The sequence below is a fragment of the Camellia sinensis genome, chromosome 1 (assembly GCF_055761805.1).
Source record: "Camellia sinensis isolate YWXY chromosome 1, ASM5576180v1, whole genome shotgun sequence".
In the NCBI taxonomy this organism is placed as follows: Eukaryota; Viridiplantae; Streptophyta; class Magnoliopsida; order Ericales; family Theaceae; genus Camellia; species Camellia sinensis.
This window is the reverse complement of record NC_138961.1, coordinates 14,351,661-14,369,531: the sequence shown is the minus strand read 5'-3', so window position 1 is coordinate 14,369,531 and position 17,871 is coordinate 14,351,661. Positions and strand designations below refer to the sequence as shown.

The window sequence follows — 17,871 nt, the reverse complement described above, 5'->3', positions numbered from 1 at the left end:
CATCAGTAACGTTCTGCTCGTATCAAAACATCATAAACGTCATCAAACATCAATGTTCTGTTATATTGTATAAACATCAGCGTTCTGTTATATTGAAATTGCTTGATGTTTATACAATATAATAAACAAAGATACCATACAAAATATAAAAAGGACCAAAATAGTTTACAAAAAAACACTCAGACTAGATAGAGCAACATTTTCCAATATGAGATTTATGAGTAATTTTTTCTACTTGTTTTTAGTTTTTAATTTTTAAAGTCACATATTTTTGCCTTTCTATCTTTAATTTTTTTTTTCCTCTCAAATTTGTGCCAATTTTTTTTTTATTTTTTCCGATCCGTTCAGAGAATCTAATTTTTAAAAAATAATTTTATCTTTAGTTAATTTTTTTTTGTTTCTAGTATATTTTAAAAAAATAGGTTAATTTATTTTTTTTTCTAGTATATTTAAAAATATATATATATATAATTTTTTTTTTTTATAAAGCGTTACCCCATTACTTGGCAAAAGGGTTACACCAGTACAACATTAGAAGACGCTATGCATATGTAAAGATCTTCCAATCTTCACTGAAATTCATTATTTCACTTATTTTTTTGGGAAATCAAACCTAGTCCCAGTTTGATCTCTTCCCTACTCGACTCACCCCTCAGATTCAAACCTCAAAACCCATTTCTATTTCTCTCTCAGACAATTCACTCTCAAAACCCATGGATCTATTGAATTCTCGCCGATTTTCCCAATGCTTTTGACCTAAATCCCCACTTTCTTGCCCGAAAATTTCCTATAATTTTATACATATACATCGATTCCGATCTCGAAACCCTAATTTGTAGATCTCCGATCATGGCAAAGGAATTCAATGTTCCGCCGGTTGTGTTTCCCTCCGGGGGAAACCCCGGCACCGCCGCGCAACAGCGTCGGCTTCCGACGCCGCCGTTCCAGCCGCCACGGTCCGCAAACCCTAACATCCCCTTCATGTCCTTCGACATCGGCTCGGTTTCCGCGGCGTCAACTTCGTTCTCGGCTCCTCAATTCGGCGGTAACATGGCGGGAATGGGAATCGGAACCGGGTTCGAGGACGAACCACCTCTACTCGAAGAGCTAGGAATCAATACGAGACAGATTTGGAGCAAAACTGTATCGATTGCGAACCCGTTTAGAGTGAACGCGAATCTACACGAAGATGCTGATTTGTCAGGTCCGTTTCTCTTCGTGATGGCTTTTGGGTTGTTTCAATTGCTTGCTGGGAAGCTACATTTCGGGATTTTATTGGGTTGGGTCACTGTTTCAGCTTTGTTTCTTTACATTGTGTTCAATATGTTGGCGGGTCGAAATGGGAACTTGGATTTGTATCGGTGTGTGAGTTTGATCGGTTACTGTATGTTGCCTATGGTGATTTTATCGGCGATCGGTCTGTTCCTTCCACAAGGTGGGGCGGCAATTTTTGTGATTGCCGGGGTTTTCGTGGTATGGTCGACTCGAGTTTGCACGAGGCTTTTGGTTGAATTGGCTTCTTGTGGAGATGAGCACCGTGGATTGATCGCGTATGCGTGCTTCTTGATATATGTGCTTTTCTCTCTCTTAGTGATTTTTTAGATACTGTTCTCAATGGCTTAGCTGTGCAATTGGACTATTTCATCTGTATGGTCTTGGTTGTTGTCATGATATAGGTTTACTGGGTCGTTTAGAAATAGTTCATTGAATCATCTGTTGTTAACTTCAAGGATCTGACCAAATGGAAGTGATATTCAGTATTGGTTGGTCCATTATAGCTTTTTAAGAAGCTTTTTATGCCTGTTTTGATGTTTCTGCTTTAAGTTACAATAGCTATTATGTGTGCACATATGTTTATTTCTTTGTGGATCTTGATATATCTTTTAGGCTGTGCTTGAATTATGGATTTGGGTAGAGATTCGGATTTCCATTTGTCTTTTCAAATCCCTATCTAAATCTACGATCCAAATACAACGTTGGTGGTTCAGAGAGGATTAGAAGAAAGCTATGTGGGGGTTGACATTCTGTTTTGTCCTATCATATAAATGTTGTCTTTGTTGAGCATAACCTGCAAAATAGGTGTTACTGTCGAGGAAGTTTCAATGCTATACATGCAATCCTTACTGCTTAGGTTGTTATGGCATCATAGTTCATTGGTTATCCTCTGATTTGTTCTCTTTGCAACTTCTGAACAAATTGTATGAGAGTTTGCAATTGCTAATTCTCCTAGTACAATGCTTGAAATTGCTAAAATTAAATGGGAATAAAAGCTCTAAATATTTCAACCTGATTTAATGTGATGGTTTGAAGGCATTCTATTATATCAACTTTGTTCCAATTACACTTCTTTTTATCTTAAACTTGAAGATACTGCCTTTAAACCCTGCATTCCTTTTTTATTTTTGGTCGTAAACTTGTACAAATCTCTTAACTTATGATGGGGCTTATTTTATTGTCTCTGCAAGTTAGGAAAGTGCTAACAAACTAAGTAAGCCTTCGTTTGGCTAACTTAGTTGGACTATAAAAAGCACAAAAGACAAAATAGGCTAAATAAGTCAATAAGACAAAATGTTACATCCAAACCATAATAATTTTACTTTTTCTCTTACAAAAATAAAAAAAAGCCAAATCAAACGAACTTTTTAGTCCCAAGCTAAAAAAGTCCCAACTCAAAAAAGCCAACTAAAAAAGCCGATGCGAAACGGCCACTAACTATTATGAATTTCCCTGTAAACATTTTTATCTTGGGAAGTAAAATGACATGGTTTCTAGTTGTTCTTATGGATGTTTAACTTCCAAAGTGGGAGTGCACTTGTAATATATAATGAACTAGTTTTTATGGATTAGCTGTCTGAAGTTTCCAAGTCCACGACTCAGTACTTATTAGTATTAGTTCTTGGGCAGTAATTGCTATTTTATTAGGTTCAGCCACTATAGATGTTCGGAACCCACAAACCATTCTGAGTGGTGGTCAAAATTTCTTCGAATATGTCCTTGAAATGTATTCGAGATTTGGTTTTTATTTTAAATATAGTTTGATTTGTAAGATCAACTTGGAATGATGTTAGTGGCATATTGAATAGTTTAATTTGGTTTGTGTCATTTGTAGGTCATACTCTTGTACCAACTCTAATGATTCTGCAGTCTTCACTGTTCTTCTGATTACATGCTCTGTTAAGTGCTCATCAGGGGTCAAAACACTGGAAGGTTTCATATTGAACATGAGTAACTGATGTCGCCCCATTGGTTTTTTCTATTTGTCTGTAATTTCTATTGTCCGACCTTCATATTATTCTGATTGTGATTGAAATGGCTATGTAAATATATGGAGGTAAAGAGGTGTTGGTTAATTGGTTGTTTATTTTGTCTCTAATTTCTATTGTCAACCTTTGCTTATTTTGCTTGTGTAGATGGTGTACCTACAATAAGTTTTTCTGCATCATCTTTATTAATCAGCATTATTACTGGTGTCCGCCCCCTTGGCTTGCTCTTGTGAGGTTGGGACTAGGTTGCTTTTTCTCAAGTTGGAAGTATGATTTGCTTTGCCCTAGGTCGTGGAAGACCTCTCAAAAGGGGAAAATTAAAATTAATGTTGATGACTGTTATTTGGGTGAATATGTTCAACTTGGTAGTGTGGGGTTGAAGGTTTGCAAAAGAACAGCCTTCAGCTCTCTCCAATCCCCTTAAATTTGGATATCTGAATTGAGGTTTCATTTTAGGTCATTATCATTGCCTAGGGCAGGAGATAACTCCGGTAATGAATTGGCTTATTTCATGAAGATTAGGTTCTTTGCATCTATGGATTTCAATGAGGTAATTTTGGTCTGCTTTCATTTCTTGGTGTTTGTAGTTTTTTTATTAGGGCCAAGAGAGGCTAATCAAGATGTGTATCTACTAAGGTCATGTTTGGTTAAAAATTTGAAAAGAAAAAGATGTGAAATATGAATGAAATATAGTTATATTTTATTTTATTTTATTTTTCTAAATTTTTAATTAAATTCATGATTTAAACAACATAATTAAAAAAAGCATATTTTTTCCATCACTAATCCTATGGAAAGGAGTCCCTGAACTGATCTATTAATTGAAAGAGTAGAGCTCCTTATTTGGCATGTATCAGAATCTACGATTAATCGAACTGAAAGGTAACTATTAATTTACGGCACCAGAGGCAAAATCAGTAACAGGTAAAATGTTTTTTTTCTTCTGTTTTTAAGAGGGTAACAGGTAAAATGTTTTAAACAGCCAAATATAAAAAATAAAAAAAAATATCGACTCAACTTTGATTAAAGCCTTTTTGTATTGAAAAAATTACAAATTAGTGGACTTTTTACAAAATGTTTATAAATTTTTTAAAAAATTTAAAATTTTAATTATTAAAATTAATAATTTTTTTACTAATTTATAATTTTTTATGAACATTTACACTAAAATGTGATTTTTCTTTTTATACTTATATGACAACTTGTTTTTTTCTTTTAAAACATATCTGCACAATGATGAATCTAATCGAAGTTGAGGCTTCATTTAATATTTTTTAAAAATATTACAATAAATAATTTTACATAATTTTAATAAAAATTCTAGTATTATATTTTGTTTAACTAGAAAATATCTAGTCAAATAACTATTATGTTATTATTTTGAATTTCTTTTTTTATTTTCTAGTATTTAGTTATGATAAAAAATAAAAGTAAAGTTTAATCTAATCAACAAAAATAAATAAATTTATGTAGATAAAATCTATTTTTATTTTTGAAAAGTTCAAAATGTTTGTGGACCAAAATCTTGAAATGTTGCCAATATACTTTTTAAAAGAAAATATTTTTTGAAATATTTTCCTTTAATCATAAAATTCCAATTTATTGTCGAAATATGCCACATGTTTCAGCTGGGACTGGAGCTGCAACTTCAGTTCAGTGCTCTCTATCCCTTTCTCTGGCAATGGCGGGAACTCTACAAACCCTAAGTTTCCGACCTGGATCGGCCGGAACCCTACCCTATCGTCCCCGAATTCCACATTCTCCGGCGATCCACGCCGGACTTCTCTTTGGTCACACCTTCAATTCCAGTCCCACCCCATTACTTCTTCGTAAAACCCATTCAATTTCAAGCCCCATCAGAGCCAATCACCACTCCGATCAGGTCTGCTCTAATCGCTTTTGCATTCACGTATCGTCAATTTCAACTTTGTCTAGATTGTGAATCGTGTTGTGTTTCAGGTCCGTGGTAATGGAAATCAATCTTCTAAGGTTCCCGGTTCTGCCGCGGCCTCAATTTTGGCGAGAAAATTGTTGACTTTTGCATCCAACAATTTTCTTCCGTTAGGTATTTTTGTATATTTTTTTTCGTTTGATGTTCATCCATGTCATAATTGTGTTTTTTCTGTTGCTTTCTCGATTTTATATTTGCTATGTATTTTGTATATGAATGTATTGTGTATATTTCATCACCTTGTATTTTGTTTCATCTTGAGGAATGGAAGAATAAATGGGTTATACCGTACTATATACAAGTTGAGGAATATTCCAAGCATCGTAGCAGAGGCATAAATGAAACCAAACCAAGCCTTTAAGGACCATCAAATGGGGTTGGCTGTATAAATCTTTTTTTTCTACTCAACTCTTTCAACGGCCATTTGTTTAGTCAGATTAAGGAGATTTATATCTCTATTTACTATACTCACCCACGTCAATTTAGGTCTGTCTCGTCTCGTCTCCTAACACTTCCATCTACTGTGTTCTATCACTTCTTTTCACTACAGGTCTCCGTCGTATATGACCAAATTATCTCAATCTATTCTCTTTTAACTTATCTTCTATTTGGTGCTACTCCTATCCATTCACGAATATACTCATTCTTTAACTCAGTCCTTTTTAGTCTTGACATACATCCACTTTAGCATATGAAAACAAAAATATAAAGGAAACAGAACATGGTTTTTTTTTGTTTGATAAACAAAATTTTACTGGCAAAAATATGTCAATAGGGTGATCCTTGAACACATATATACGACTCTCCAATAAAAAAATGTCACGGCTCCTTTTGTTGCAACCCAGTACACCTTGGAACCGCGTCACTGCCTTCGTTACTGTTACCATTATGGAGACTGCAACCATTACTTGAAACCTTAGGTTCAATAGAAAATCCAACACACGTGATCATAGGTTTTCTCAATATCCAACTTACAGAACACACTTGACAAATGACTCTTCAATCTGGAATTGACTGCCTTATTATTAGCCACAAGGGCGGCATCCAAAATCTATTTGCCTTCCATAAAAGCATTTGGACTCTCTTAAATCACCTTGCCAATAACTCTCTTCTATCTCGGGTTGAGAATGTTTATTTTCTTACTTAATGTTAATATATTCTGATTTTGTAAAAGTTGGCTTACGACTAAGGTTGATTTTTTGTAATTATATGTTGTCTTGCTGTTGTTGTCACTTGCCATTGTTATCACGAAACTTAATGCTTGATTTTCTATTATTATTTGCAGCTCTTGTTGGTGGGGTGCTGTTTGGGCTAGTTAACCCTAGTCTTGGTTGTCTGGCTGATAGATACTATATGTCAAAATTTAGCACTTTTGGGATATTTATTATATCTGGTAAGATTCTTACATAAATAATTTTTTCATCTGCTATATTGTTTGTGATGCTATCCATGGATTTTCCATGATGCAGGTTTAACTTTGCGTAGTGAAGAAATTGGTGCAGCTGCTGAGGCATGGCCAGTTGGAATTTTTGGGCTAGTATGACCTCAAATTTCTTAAGTGCCATTATGATTTTTGTAGGTTCATTCTCCAAAGAATTTCTTTCCTGTCCTTCTTTAATGGAGAGGAGGATTTATGGATCTGTGTCTGCTTAAGTGATACCAATTTTCTGATCACAAGATCTAGTGATCTGTAATATTTAATGTTATATGTAGTGTCATCACTATTCTTCCTGTTTCATCCATTCATTTTTAAACGTTACAACATGTTATTGTGTGTAATAACTGTTCAATCTAAATAATCCCTGTGTACCTTCAAACATTAAGGGCATGCTTGGTAACATTTATGTTTATAGTTTTCTGTTTATTTTTACAAAAACTTAAAAAATTGTTCTTTACATATTAAGCGGTTTATTTTCTTACGAGAAAGTAATTTATTTGACAGTTTGATTCTTATTTAACCCCCACTTTTAAAAGTTATTAAGTGTTCTTCTCTGGTTTTTTTATTTTTTATTTACTTTTTATTTTTAAAGAAAGTATTGGTCACTATACAATTAATTGCTACTGCGAATCTAAGATGCCTTCTCTGGCCTTGTTTCGGTCACTAAAATCATATCTACCATGTACCGTCTTGCATCTGTACTTATCTTTTTTTACATGACCATTGAAATCTCCACCTATTATCTTCTCTCCTAAAGGTATTTTTTTCATTAACTCATTAGTTGATCCCAAAACTGTCTTTTAATATGTTCCTCCAATCCTATTTGGCGTGCATAGGCGCTAACCACATTAATTATACTTGTTTCAACAAGTTTAATTGCTATTATTCTGTCTCCTATTGTCGTAACTGTTACTACCTTACCTTTAAAATGTTTAGTTCCAATTATTCCTCTTTTTTTTTTTTCTTTTTTTTCTTTTTTTTCCTTCAAATTTTAGTTCTTGATATAATACTAAATGGTTGTTCTTCTTGTCAGTGTAGGGTTCTATCTTGTTGTTGACTCCCTTGTTTTCAAGGTTTATTTTGCAACTTCAGCTCCAGCCTCAAGAATTTGTCACAGGTATCACAATTGGGCTTGGTTTGTAGTGTTTTGCAGCCTTAGTCGAAGAATTACTAATCAATTCTTGACCTAAGTTGAAATATATTATTTGGCTAAAAGCAACTAATAGATAACTTATGAAATTGGTTGTATTAGACCTACCCAAAAAAAAAAAAAAAGCTGGACTAATTTCACCCTGTATAAGCACAAGCTTCTTAAGGACTGACGAGGATACTCTAATGCAGTATAGATTGATGTTGTTCATATGGTTTTACACATCCAGATTTCTTTTTGAAGGTCTTTTCTCATGGGGTGGTGTTTTCACTCTTTAGTTTTTAGGCTGTTCTGGCTTAGTCTTTGTTCTGGAGGTTCCTGTAACTGTTTATTTATTTTCTTTATCTATGCATCATGTCCTTTTGTTTAATAGTTACATATTAGCATCCAGAATCTGCAGAATGCAAGTAGTTCAAGCACAGTATCTTTGATTCCCAGAAGTTCCAGCCACTCCCCCTTTAGTATTTCCAACTACTTATATGCTATCAAATCTAATATTTTCGGGCCCTCTTCCATCCATGCACTCAAATTTTCTTTGCTCTTTGTGTTGACACCAAGAAATATATATTGTCCTCAACCCTAGCTCACTTGTCACTTGATTGGAGGAAAATCCAGAAAGATGAGAGAGTTCAGCCATTTCATTTCAATATTGTGGTTGGGAAGAGGGGAGGCAAGGGGGGTGGGGGGTTAACAATTGATTGAAGCAGTCATTTGCTATTTTCTATATATTCTTTGCAACATTTTGTTAGTGGTTCGGCTTCCTACAGGGCTGGCCATATTTAGCTGTATGCCAACAACATTATCAAGTGGAGTAGCGCTGACTCGGGTATGTTAATTCTTACTAATTTTCCCTCGATTTAAGTTTTTGCTCCATTTTGGTTTAGCAGTAGACCAGGACAGAAAAATAGTTGGAAGTTTGACAACAGGATTTAATTGCTGAAATGCAGCTTGCTGGGGGGAATTCTGCTCTTGCGCTTGCAATGACTGTAATATCTAATCTGCTGGGAATCTTGTTTGTAAGCTATTCATTAAAACATTGCATTATGCTTACATACTTGTTCAAAGCAATTTTAGTTTTAGTTTCATTGCTGTAAGTTTTGTTGCCTTATTACATTTGGTGTTTACACCAAACTTAGATCTTTTTGAACTGTAATTCAAGTATTTCTGCAAGTTTCCATAGTTGTACTATCTTTGATGTTTCTTATTCCTTTTTTTGAGTTGGATTTGATGTTTGTCTTTCCTCTGCATCTTGACGTCAGGCATCCAGATGCTAGTGTCTTACCTGCTTCTTGATCTACATATCACATAGGGGATCTTGATGACTGTACAAGTTCATGTCACTCCAAAGTTCAGAATGTCACTCCTAACCACTTTTCAAGCTACCTTTCATATCGATCATGTTGGAAACTTTTATTGTATGCTCTAGTTGTTACCTCAAACTCAGAGTGCCCAGCTTCTTCTGAAACTTTTGTTGTTATGGGTGTTGGTGGGTTGCATGGGTGATATTCTTGTTTGTTCTACACCCCATCAAGTAGAATATATTAACTAGTTATGCAATGGACATACTTCCTTGTGCCTGAGATGATAGGGAACTTGCCCAGTTTTTTTTTATGGAAGTACAGTTTTCTTGTCTTTAGTTTGTGCATGCTCTATCTTACCTGCTTCTTGATCTACATATCCATGTTTGTTAAAATTACTTGTTATGTATGTTTGTCTTTATGTCTCTCTCTCTTCTCTCTTTGTGCATGTGCATGCTCATGTGTGTCTCTCTATTATAGTTTCAGAAGCCTTGATCTCTTTTCAATGCATGCCATATTTTCCCAAGCTTGGTTCATTAACCTTGACTTCAAGTGTTTTTCTTTTTAATATATAAATTAATTACAATTGCATACTTAAATAACTTCATTTTTAGGTGCCCTTTTCTATCTCGGTGTTGATAGCTAATGGAGTTGGTGTATCTGTTCCTACCAAACAGTTGTTCAGAAACCTTGTTCTAACGCTTCTGGTCCCTCTTCTTTTGGGGAAGGTAATGTCTCTGCTTCCTTTATAGAAACAATATAGGCAATTTTCACATAAAAGAAAAGAATTTCCTGTGATGTCTCGCTGTTCCTAATTTATATTTTCATGAAAACAAGAGCCTCTCAATTCCTTTTGGGCTGCTTTCTATTGCTTCTTACTTTAGAGAATAAGGAGAGGGATCATGCATTTTGCTACTTTTATGTTATTTGGAGTTGGTCTTTTGTTGTTTCTTTTTCTCTTATTTGCTTGCATTGCATTGACTTGCATTTGGGCGGCCTTATCTTCTTCTAAAGAACTCAGGTTCCTGACTCCTGGTAGTCTGGGACATCCTAGCTATGCCTCATGTTAAATTCTTGTAGGGGGGTATTTTCATTTTTACTCATTTTTCAGTTGTAGAGGCCAATTAAACTCGAATGCCCACTGAGGATTGATTAATGGAAAGAAAAAGAAAAAAAAACCTTTAAAAAGGGCATTTTTTTGGGTCAAAGATTTGGAAGCTGATGTCAATTTTAATTTATTTATATATGCGAAGCTCAGTGAATCCTAGAGTCATTTTATTTTAGAATTCTTATAAATCTTTTCCAAAATTCTGTGCTTATGCTTAAGAAGTATTTTGGAGCAAGTAGTTCTGAAAGAACGTTTAAATGCTGTAGCACTTATCTTTTTTCTTGTCTTAACACACAGCACACTCTCCTTACTGTTTAAGCTGTACTACTCGCATTGCTGAAAGTGTTATCAATACATTTTTATTTTGAGTTACTGCATGTAAAGGAGATCCTTTTTGCAGGAGTTTGCTCACATTGCTTCCACTATATGTTGTTTTATATTCTCCTGCATTAATTTATGCCTTTTAATCAACAGGTTTTTCGAGAATCCTTCAAAGGTGAATGCTCTATATTCTTTACGTGATTTTAGAAATTCATGATCCTCGTTTAATTTAACATGTCAAGCCTAGCATGTATTGTAGTGAAACAGTAGTTAACAACACTTAGTTCCTCTTGTTACTAGTATCAAATTAACATCCCTCTGGTCCAACCAACATATGTAGAAAAAAAACCAATATTTCTGGTGTTGAAATGCCCCCCCTCCCCCCCCCTCAAAAATCTTCTTAACTGTAGCGCATTTGGTGATTTTATACAGTTGAATGTGCTACTGAAATGCTAATTGTTATTGTTGAATTGTGTGCTAAATCAGATTTTGGTTTCTTGTTTCTCTATTTTTTAGATTGCATCTCATAACATGTCATGCACTGTAAACAGTAAGACAGAAAAATATGCAAAATATCTAACAATGAGCAATAATCATTTACAAGCAAAATTAAGTGTCAATTTCCCTTTGTTTCTAGAATACAATATTATAAGTTAACAATGAGGCTACATGGTCTGATATTAGCCGTTAAAATAACCTTTCAATTGCTAAGAAATACAGTTTATATGATTAGACCTGATTAGAGTTGCACTGCAGGCTTGGCAGTCTTTGTTGATCAACATCGCAAGCTTTTTTCAGTGATTAGTGCACTCTTACTTGGTTTGGTAAGTCATAAACCTTGGGTTTGATTTCTTATAATCTCAGAATGACCAATATTAGTTTATTAATGTAATATTTGTCATACTATATTCATTCATGTATTGGTTGGCAAACTATGTCGGGTTTGGATTGTAAGGCTGCATGGTTTCCTTCCAATTGCGTTGGTGTAGTTAGTGTAATAGTCTTGTCTACGCTTTAGTAGAACCATAATTATAATATAGTAAGGAAGATTAATCTTTTCTTAATTCATTCTGTAAAGATCTTGTTCAAACTGAAAGTTCCTATTTCAATAGTGGTCACAGTGTCAGTTGACAGTCTGCTTTAAAATTCATGCTTAGATTGGAAATATAGACTGGTCAATTAACTTTCCCCAAGTTTGTTAGTGTAAATGATGCAATGGCAGCTGTTTATCCAAAACTTAGCCTCTAGAGAAGCACAAAACCAAGGCCAAACCTACAAAATCAGTGGGTAAATTGTCTGTCAGTTCTTTAGTGCATTAGTTTCTTTATTTCTTAGTTTGTTGCAATTATATGGTTTTCAATTAAGTTTGAGTTTTAGTCTGTTAGGGGCATTGTTTTAAGAGATTGGGAGTGTTTCATACCATATTACATAATTGTCTGGTTGTGCTGTTTATGTTTTCTTGTTTTTGTTCAGGATTAATCTTATTTAGAATATCAGATGTTTTCTTCGTAGAATATCTTATGTTGCACAGTTTCTATATTCTTTAGACTGTCTATTTCTTAGCTTTTATTCATTTAATTTTTAAGTGTCTATCATGGCATCCTGCTAAATTTAACTTCCAATTGGATGCTTGAAACCAAGTAGGACATAATATGAACTGAAAAAGTTTTGCGTTAAACTAGAGATCTGCCCAAATTCATAAGAATATATTATTTGGGTGAAAACAACCATTAAAAGTTGTGTTAGCTCCATGGAATTTGGTTAAATTTTTTGTAATTTCAGCCAAAATGTTTTTTTGGCCAATCGATAGGAGAGTAATTGCAAATATGAGAATAATTACATCAGATTGGAAAATTATAGTCCAACTGCGACACCGCATATTTACAAGCCAAAGCAACCACCTAGCCCACTCAATACAACCCTCACTATGAGGGAGAAATAATCAAAGTGTATCAAACTTCTCTTCATAGGATTTGAAGAGTGTAAAATGTTTAAGAATTCAAAAAAATTCAAATTTAATCAGAGCCTGTGACTAGATTGGCAGTGAAACTTTTCCACAAGAAGTTTCAAAAATTTGATCCTCTCTAATTTTTAAGGTTTGTATCCTGCAAAAACCTAGGTTCAAGTTTCTCTTCATTTTAAGAATTGTTTGATCCAAATGTTTATTCTTCTCCTTTCATGTGCCCCCAAGGTTTTGCTGTTTGGGGGTCACTGTAAAACCTTTCAATTGTAATGCAGGTGCCATGGATACAGGTGAGTAGATCGAGCTCGATGCTGCTAATGGTTAAGCCTGCAGTTTTTCTGGTTGCCGTTGGGATGGGAGTGTATGTTCATTATGAATCTCCCTTTTTTGGCTCTTCATATCAAACTTTTGATCTCTCTAATGTATATTGTGATATTGAGGGCTCTTTTATTTGATGAGGTTTTGAAGATTGCTCATGTTGTGATTGGTAATTTTGTGTTGGATTAGACAAACAAAATAGCTGTCATGCATCTTACTTTATGACTGAACTTCACTCCTTCCTGTTCTTATGACAAACAAACTAGCTGTCATGCTAGTTTACCCTACTTCCATCATGTTCTTATTAAAGTTGCAACTACTACTTCTAATATATTGTACCAGTCCAGTCTATGAGATGCAATGAGTTTAATTTACGCCTGCTCAGAATGTTTCATCCTTTGCTCTACATTATGCCTATTGACTAATTTATGTATCAAATGTAGGACCCACCTTTCTGTCAGGTTTTCAAATTGATAGAAGCGTTCAAAATTGGTTGTGGCAGCAATTTTGAATTTCTTATTGTGGTGTTAACTTTTTTCTATTATATATATATATATATATATCAGTTCTTGTAATTCTAAATCTGGTCAGATTTGTTTATCAAGTTGATTTTGGCATGGACAATCTAATTAGGAGCTACATTGATGTTTGGTTTTTGGCATCAGAACTCTGAGATGATTGGTTCATTCACTTATTGGGCCTTGATATCTGCAAGCCACAAACTGACAGGATCGTTGTCTCATGTTGCAGGCTTCTGCATCTCAGCCTTCTAGCTTTCAATGCTCTTGCAATACAAGGACTCTCGACTGTGTCTGGTGGTAGCAAATCTATGTTTGCTAAGAGAGAAAATGCCGTTGCTCTTCTACTTGTTGCAAGCCAGGTACATATGATTGTTTTGGGCTTTATTTTAATCTTTTCTTGGATTATTTTTAGGCAATCTTGATGAATATTGTTGCACGTTTTTCTAGAAAACTCTGCCTGTGATGGTAGCAGTCGTGGAGCAGCTTGGTGGTGCATTGGGTGAATCTGGCTTGCTGGTTCTTCCTTGTGTCGCCGCACATCTGAACCAGGTCAGATCGTACTTCTACTTTCATTTATTTCCTTTTTAGGTCGATCGTAGCTGACAGAAGTTTATGCTGTAGATTGTAATGGACTCATTTCTCATAAACTTCTGGGTTCAAAAGGAGCAGTCGGCCAAGGTAGCTTGAAATATATAAAATAAGATCTTGATCATTCAATGGTTTAATGTGGGACTCAGAATATTTTTTGATCCAAGCATGTTTGAACTATGTATCACTAATTCAGAGTCTTACATTCGATATTCCCAGTCTCTTGTTTGTAGTATTTTAGAGTTTTACAAAGGGCTAGCTAGCCGAGGTGAGCTCCGTCTCCCTCTCTATTTTTTTTACACCAAAACGATATGGTTTTGATGAATAACAAAATGCATTACACAGCCTTGCACTAGAGGATCCAAACTCATCTTTAACATGTTATTTTATTAGGTCCGTTTGGTAGAACTGTGGGAAAGTGATTATAATTTATAGCCTAACAGCTTATAGCTTATAACTGTGAAAATAAGCTGATTTTTGACTTATAAATTAAACTTCTCTTCTCCACTCAAAAAATAAGTTGATTTTTGATTTATAAAAAACTATAAGTTGTATTGTTAAGTTGAACTAAACACATCAAAATAGCTTAAATTAAGCTAAAAGCTGAAATAAGTCTTACCAAACGGGCCAATTTTATCCATCCCGGTTGGTAGATGATGTACATAATTATTTTTATTTTTGTTTAGGTTTCATTTATGCTTTCATAGTTTGGAATTTAAAATTTTTAATCATATTTCTATATTATTGTCAGTTAAATTTATATTTAAAATAATTTTAATTACAAAAAAAATTTCAAACAAAGCAAACAATTTTTTCCCAAAATCTATTATTTAAAAAATCCTTCTTAAAAAAATAAAGGGGATTTGGTCAAAATTGTTTTATAATAAAATTAATGTACTGAGGACAAATACAAAAAACTTTTTCTTCAAAAGTGGAGCACATTATTGTTATCAAAATATATTAATTTAATATTTTAAACTTTAAAATGGTACTTATAACTTTTGATTTATATGTTGATTTTTAATGAAATTAATATTTTTAGAATCTTCTCATCAAGGTCTATTAAATAAGATTGAGTCTAGGTTGACTATGAAATTTTTTTAAAAAAAATAAAAATAAAATAAGATTATCATCGTAATTTACGTAAAGAGTAAAATTTTACTCTATGTTATGATTAAAATTTTATTTTGATTCATGGTAAATTTTATTGTTGACATTAATTTCAACAAGAAAAGAAAAATGATATTTTTTTAAAAAAAATTCATAACTAATATGGATTTTGTTTAATAGATCTTGACTAGAGGATTCTAAGGTTGTTAATTTTATTAAAAATAATATATATATCAAAAGTTATATCAATTTAAAATTTGAACTATAAAAAGTAGTTATTAAGGATAAAATTGCCTAAAAAAAATATAAACAAATTTGTTTGCCATTAATGAAAAAAAAACTGTTCTTCTCCAGGGATAAATAAATATAAAAAAAAATTGGGACCAAAAAAACACTTTTAACCAAATATCCTTATTTTCATTCAACCCTCTTTATTTTAAGAAAAATGGTAATGGCAACATTTTGGCTTGTCTTAATTTAAACTAGGGGCATTTTTTTTTAAGGTTATTGATATTGAGATTTTATAAGATAAATGATATGTAATATTTTTATAGTAGTTGGGGTCTCTTAATATTTTTACAAGATTATATTTTTCTAAAGTAATAATTTAATATTCTTTCTTGTTAAAAATAGTTTGCATTAGATTATTGTTATTTATTATTTTTTTTTATAAGGTTGTCATTAGTTATAGTATTTCTTCAATTCCATTTCTAAACTCTCTCTTTGAAATTTTTTGTTTTTTCAATAATAAAGTTTAGAATCAATTTCTTATCAAATTTGTTTTCTTGATCCTTATTTTATTGAAGGATCAAGACAAGTAAAATTTTCATATGATATGTGAAATTAATGAATATAATACAAAGATGATAGAGAAGTACTACATATTTGTCAATATCTTTATGTTATTATTAGTTGATTTACTAGATTATACTATCAATTTAGAGCCCATATGATTTAAGTCAATGTCCATAACTTTTTTTCGTTGAGTAACCTATATAATTTTTTTTTTGGTATATAATGATTAAAGCTATCATTCATTATATTCTTCAAGTACAATTCAAATAATTTTTTATCAGTTTTTTTATAAATAAAATGGATTTAAACTATTTTCTTATATAATTTTTATAATTTTACGAAATTCTTATCTTGATTAATTTTTTTAAAATAATGTAGGAACTATGCAAGTATTATTCAAATTATGGAGAATGATTTATATATGGGACATTTACACACAAGTCTAATTTATGAACTTATATTCCGTTTAGTCCTAATTAAGATTTTTTGGACTTTTAAGTCCCATTAAATTTTTAATAATTAGAATTATCCTTGTTCATCATTTATAATTATCTATAAAAGAACATAATGATTTGACAATTATTTTGATTTTGAAAACTTTAAAACATCACCTTTCAAATTGCAAAAATTGAAAAAAAAAAAATTATGTGCAAAAAAAAAAAAATTTTTTTTTTTTTTTGAAAAAAATAGAATTATTTTTTTGTGCAAAAATAAAAAATTTGTATCTATAAATAAGTATGATGATGGAACATTGATGTGTAAAACTTTGAAAATGAAAAAACTGATAATGTTCTCAGTTTTAAAACTGAAAAAATCTATTAATATTATCAGTTTTATTTGATAGTTGAATCAAACAAATAAATAGAAAGGTAAAAACATTTAATTCCATGCTCTGTTTTTTTTTTTTTTTAATCAGTTAGTGAAACAATTATCTGGAATATTACTATGCAAAATTGATAATGTTAAAAAATTTGGAAAAACTGATAATATTCTCAGTTTTACTAAATATGACTTATTGGTTCAAAAAATCTTAAATAAAACCTAAGTTACCATAACATTTGTAAATAGGACTTTTAGGTAATTAATTAAGGAGTTTTCTTAAGTGTGTAAGTGCACACCATGTGCCACTTACACAAAAAGTGTAAGTGTAAGGTGTAAGTGTAAGTGTAAGGTGTAAGTGTAAGGTGTAAGGTGTAAGTGGGTTGCACATGGTGTGCAACCTCAAAAAAGGTGTAAGTGTAAGGTTTAATTTTTTACAAAAGGTGTAAGTGTAAGGTGTAAGTGTAAGGTATAAGGTGTAAGGTGTAAGTTGCACACCATAACCAAACCCATTAATTAATTATACTTTAATATGATATGCATGTGTTATTAATAGTGGAAATCAAAGATAGAAAGTTGCTAATATAATCAATTAATGATTTGTTTGAGAAATTCTTTTTATGAGCAAGGTAACAAACTTAGATTAATTTTTTTTAAAAATTACTTATAAATTATAATTAAAAGTTGATATTTATTCATAATTTGATCCTACAATAATATACACTACTAAATTAAAAGTCCAAGTAAATTTATGATAACTTTTATGAGTTTATAGAATTTCTATCTTTTAATATTTGTTTAATTTGATACAAGTTATTTATATTTTTATCAAGTGATTGTGATATTATTATTCTCAACAATTTTTATAATTAATAATTTTTTATGCATATCAAATTATATTGTGAAATTTTGTAGGTTAATTATGTTAACATCTATCCAGGTGGTTTAATATCATGGCTTGTCGTTATTAAAATATAATTTAATATTAAGATGATTCATTTATCGTGTAAAATATATATAGTCTATTTTTTCGTGCATAGCACAAATTACTGCTATACATATATATGTATATGTATTGTCGCTTTTGCGTAGCTGAAGTTGAAGTGCATTATTATATATTGGTTGGGTTTTGTCGACTGTTGCTTGAGTTTGAATTGGTGGATTTTTTTAAGGGAGTGGGTGCGATATATGCGTGTGGATGAGCGATCCTAAGCAATAAAAAAAAATA

General features: G+C 32.2%; 2 protein-coding genes across 2 annotated transcripts; both read left to right on the top strand.

Annotated features, from left to right (window-relative positions):
- The first annotated feature begins 849 nt into the window (after positions 1-849).
- LOC114261343 (uncharacterized) lies at positions 850-1,801 on the top strand. Its single transcript, XM_082872131.1, has one exon. It carries the CDS (start codon positions 850-852, stop codon positions 1,600-1,602), a length of 753 nt encoding a protein of 250 aa, XP_082728257.1. The 3' UTR covers positions 1,603-1,801.
- On the top strand, positions 1,201-14,274 carry LOC114261342 (Sodium Bile acid symporter family). Its single transcript, XM_028201614.2, has 15 exons — positions 1,201-1,550; positions 3,110-5,145; positions 5,223-5,328; positions 6,500-6,607; positions 6,684-6,751; positions 7,691-7,769; positions 8,570-8,628; positions 8,750-8,818; positions 9,715-9,828; positions 10,683-10,704; positions 11,286-11,353; positions 12,768-12,853; positions 13,561-13,690; positions 13,779-13,880; positions 13,953-14,274. The coding sequence occupies exons 2-15, from the start codon at positions 4,876-4,878 to the stop codon at positions 14,016-14,018; spliced, it is 1,347 nt and encodes a 448-aa protein (XP_028057415.2). The 5' UTR covers positions 1,201-1,550; positions 3,110-4,875; the 3' UTR covers positions 14,019-14,274.
- Positions 14,275-17,871: the final 3,597 nt, after the last annotated feature.

Excerpts from the sequence above, each read along its gene's own strand:
- LOC114261343 (XM_082872131.1), top strand. The coding sequence starts at position 850 with ATGGCAAAGGAATTCAATGTTCCGCCGGTTGTGTTTCCCTCCGGGGGA.
- LOC114261342 (XM_028201614.2), top strand. The coding sequence starts at position 4,876 with ATGCCACATGTTTCAGCTGGGACTGGAGCTGCAACTTCAGTTCAGTGC. Across the intron at positions 5,329-6,499 it reads CAACAATTTTCTTCCGTTAG|CTCTTGTTGGTGGGGTGCTG; the intron begins GTATTTTTGTAT and ends TATTATTTGCAG. Across the intron at positions 13,881-13,952 it reads TCGCCGCACATCTGAACCAG|ATTGTAATGGACTCATTTCT; the intron begins GTCAGATCGTAC and ends TTTATGCTGTAG.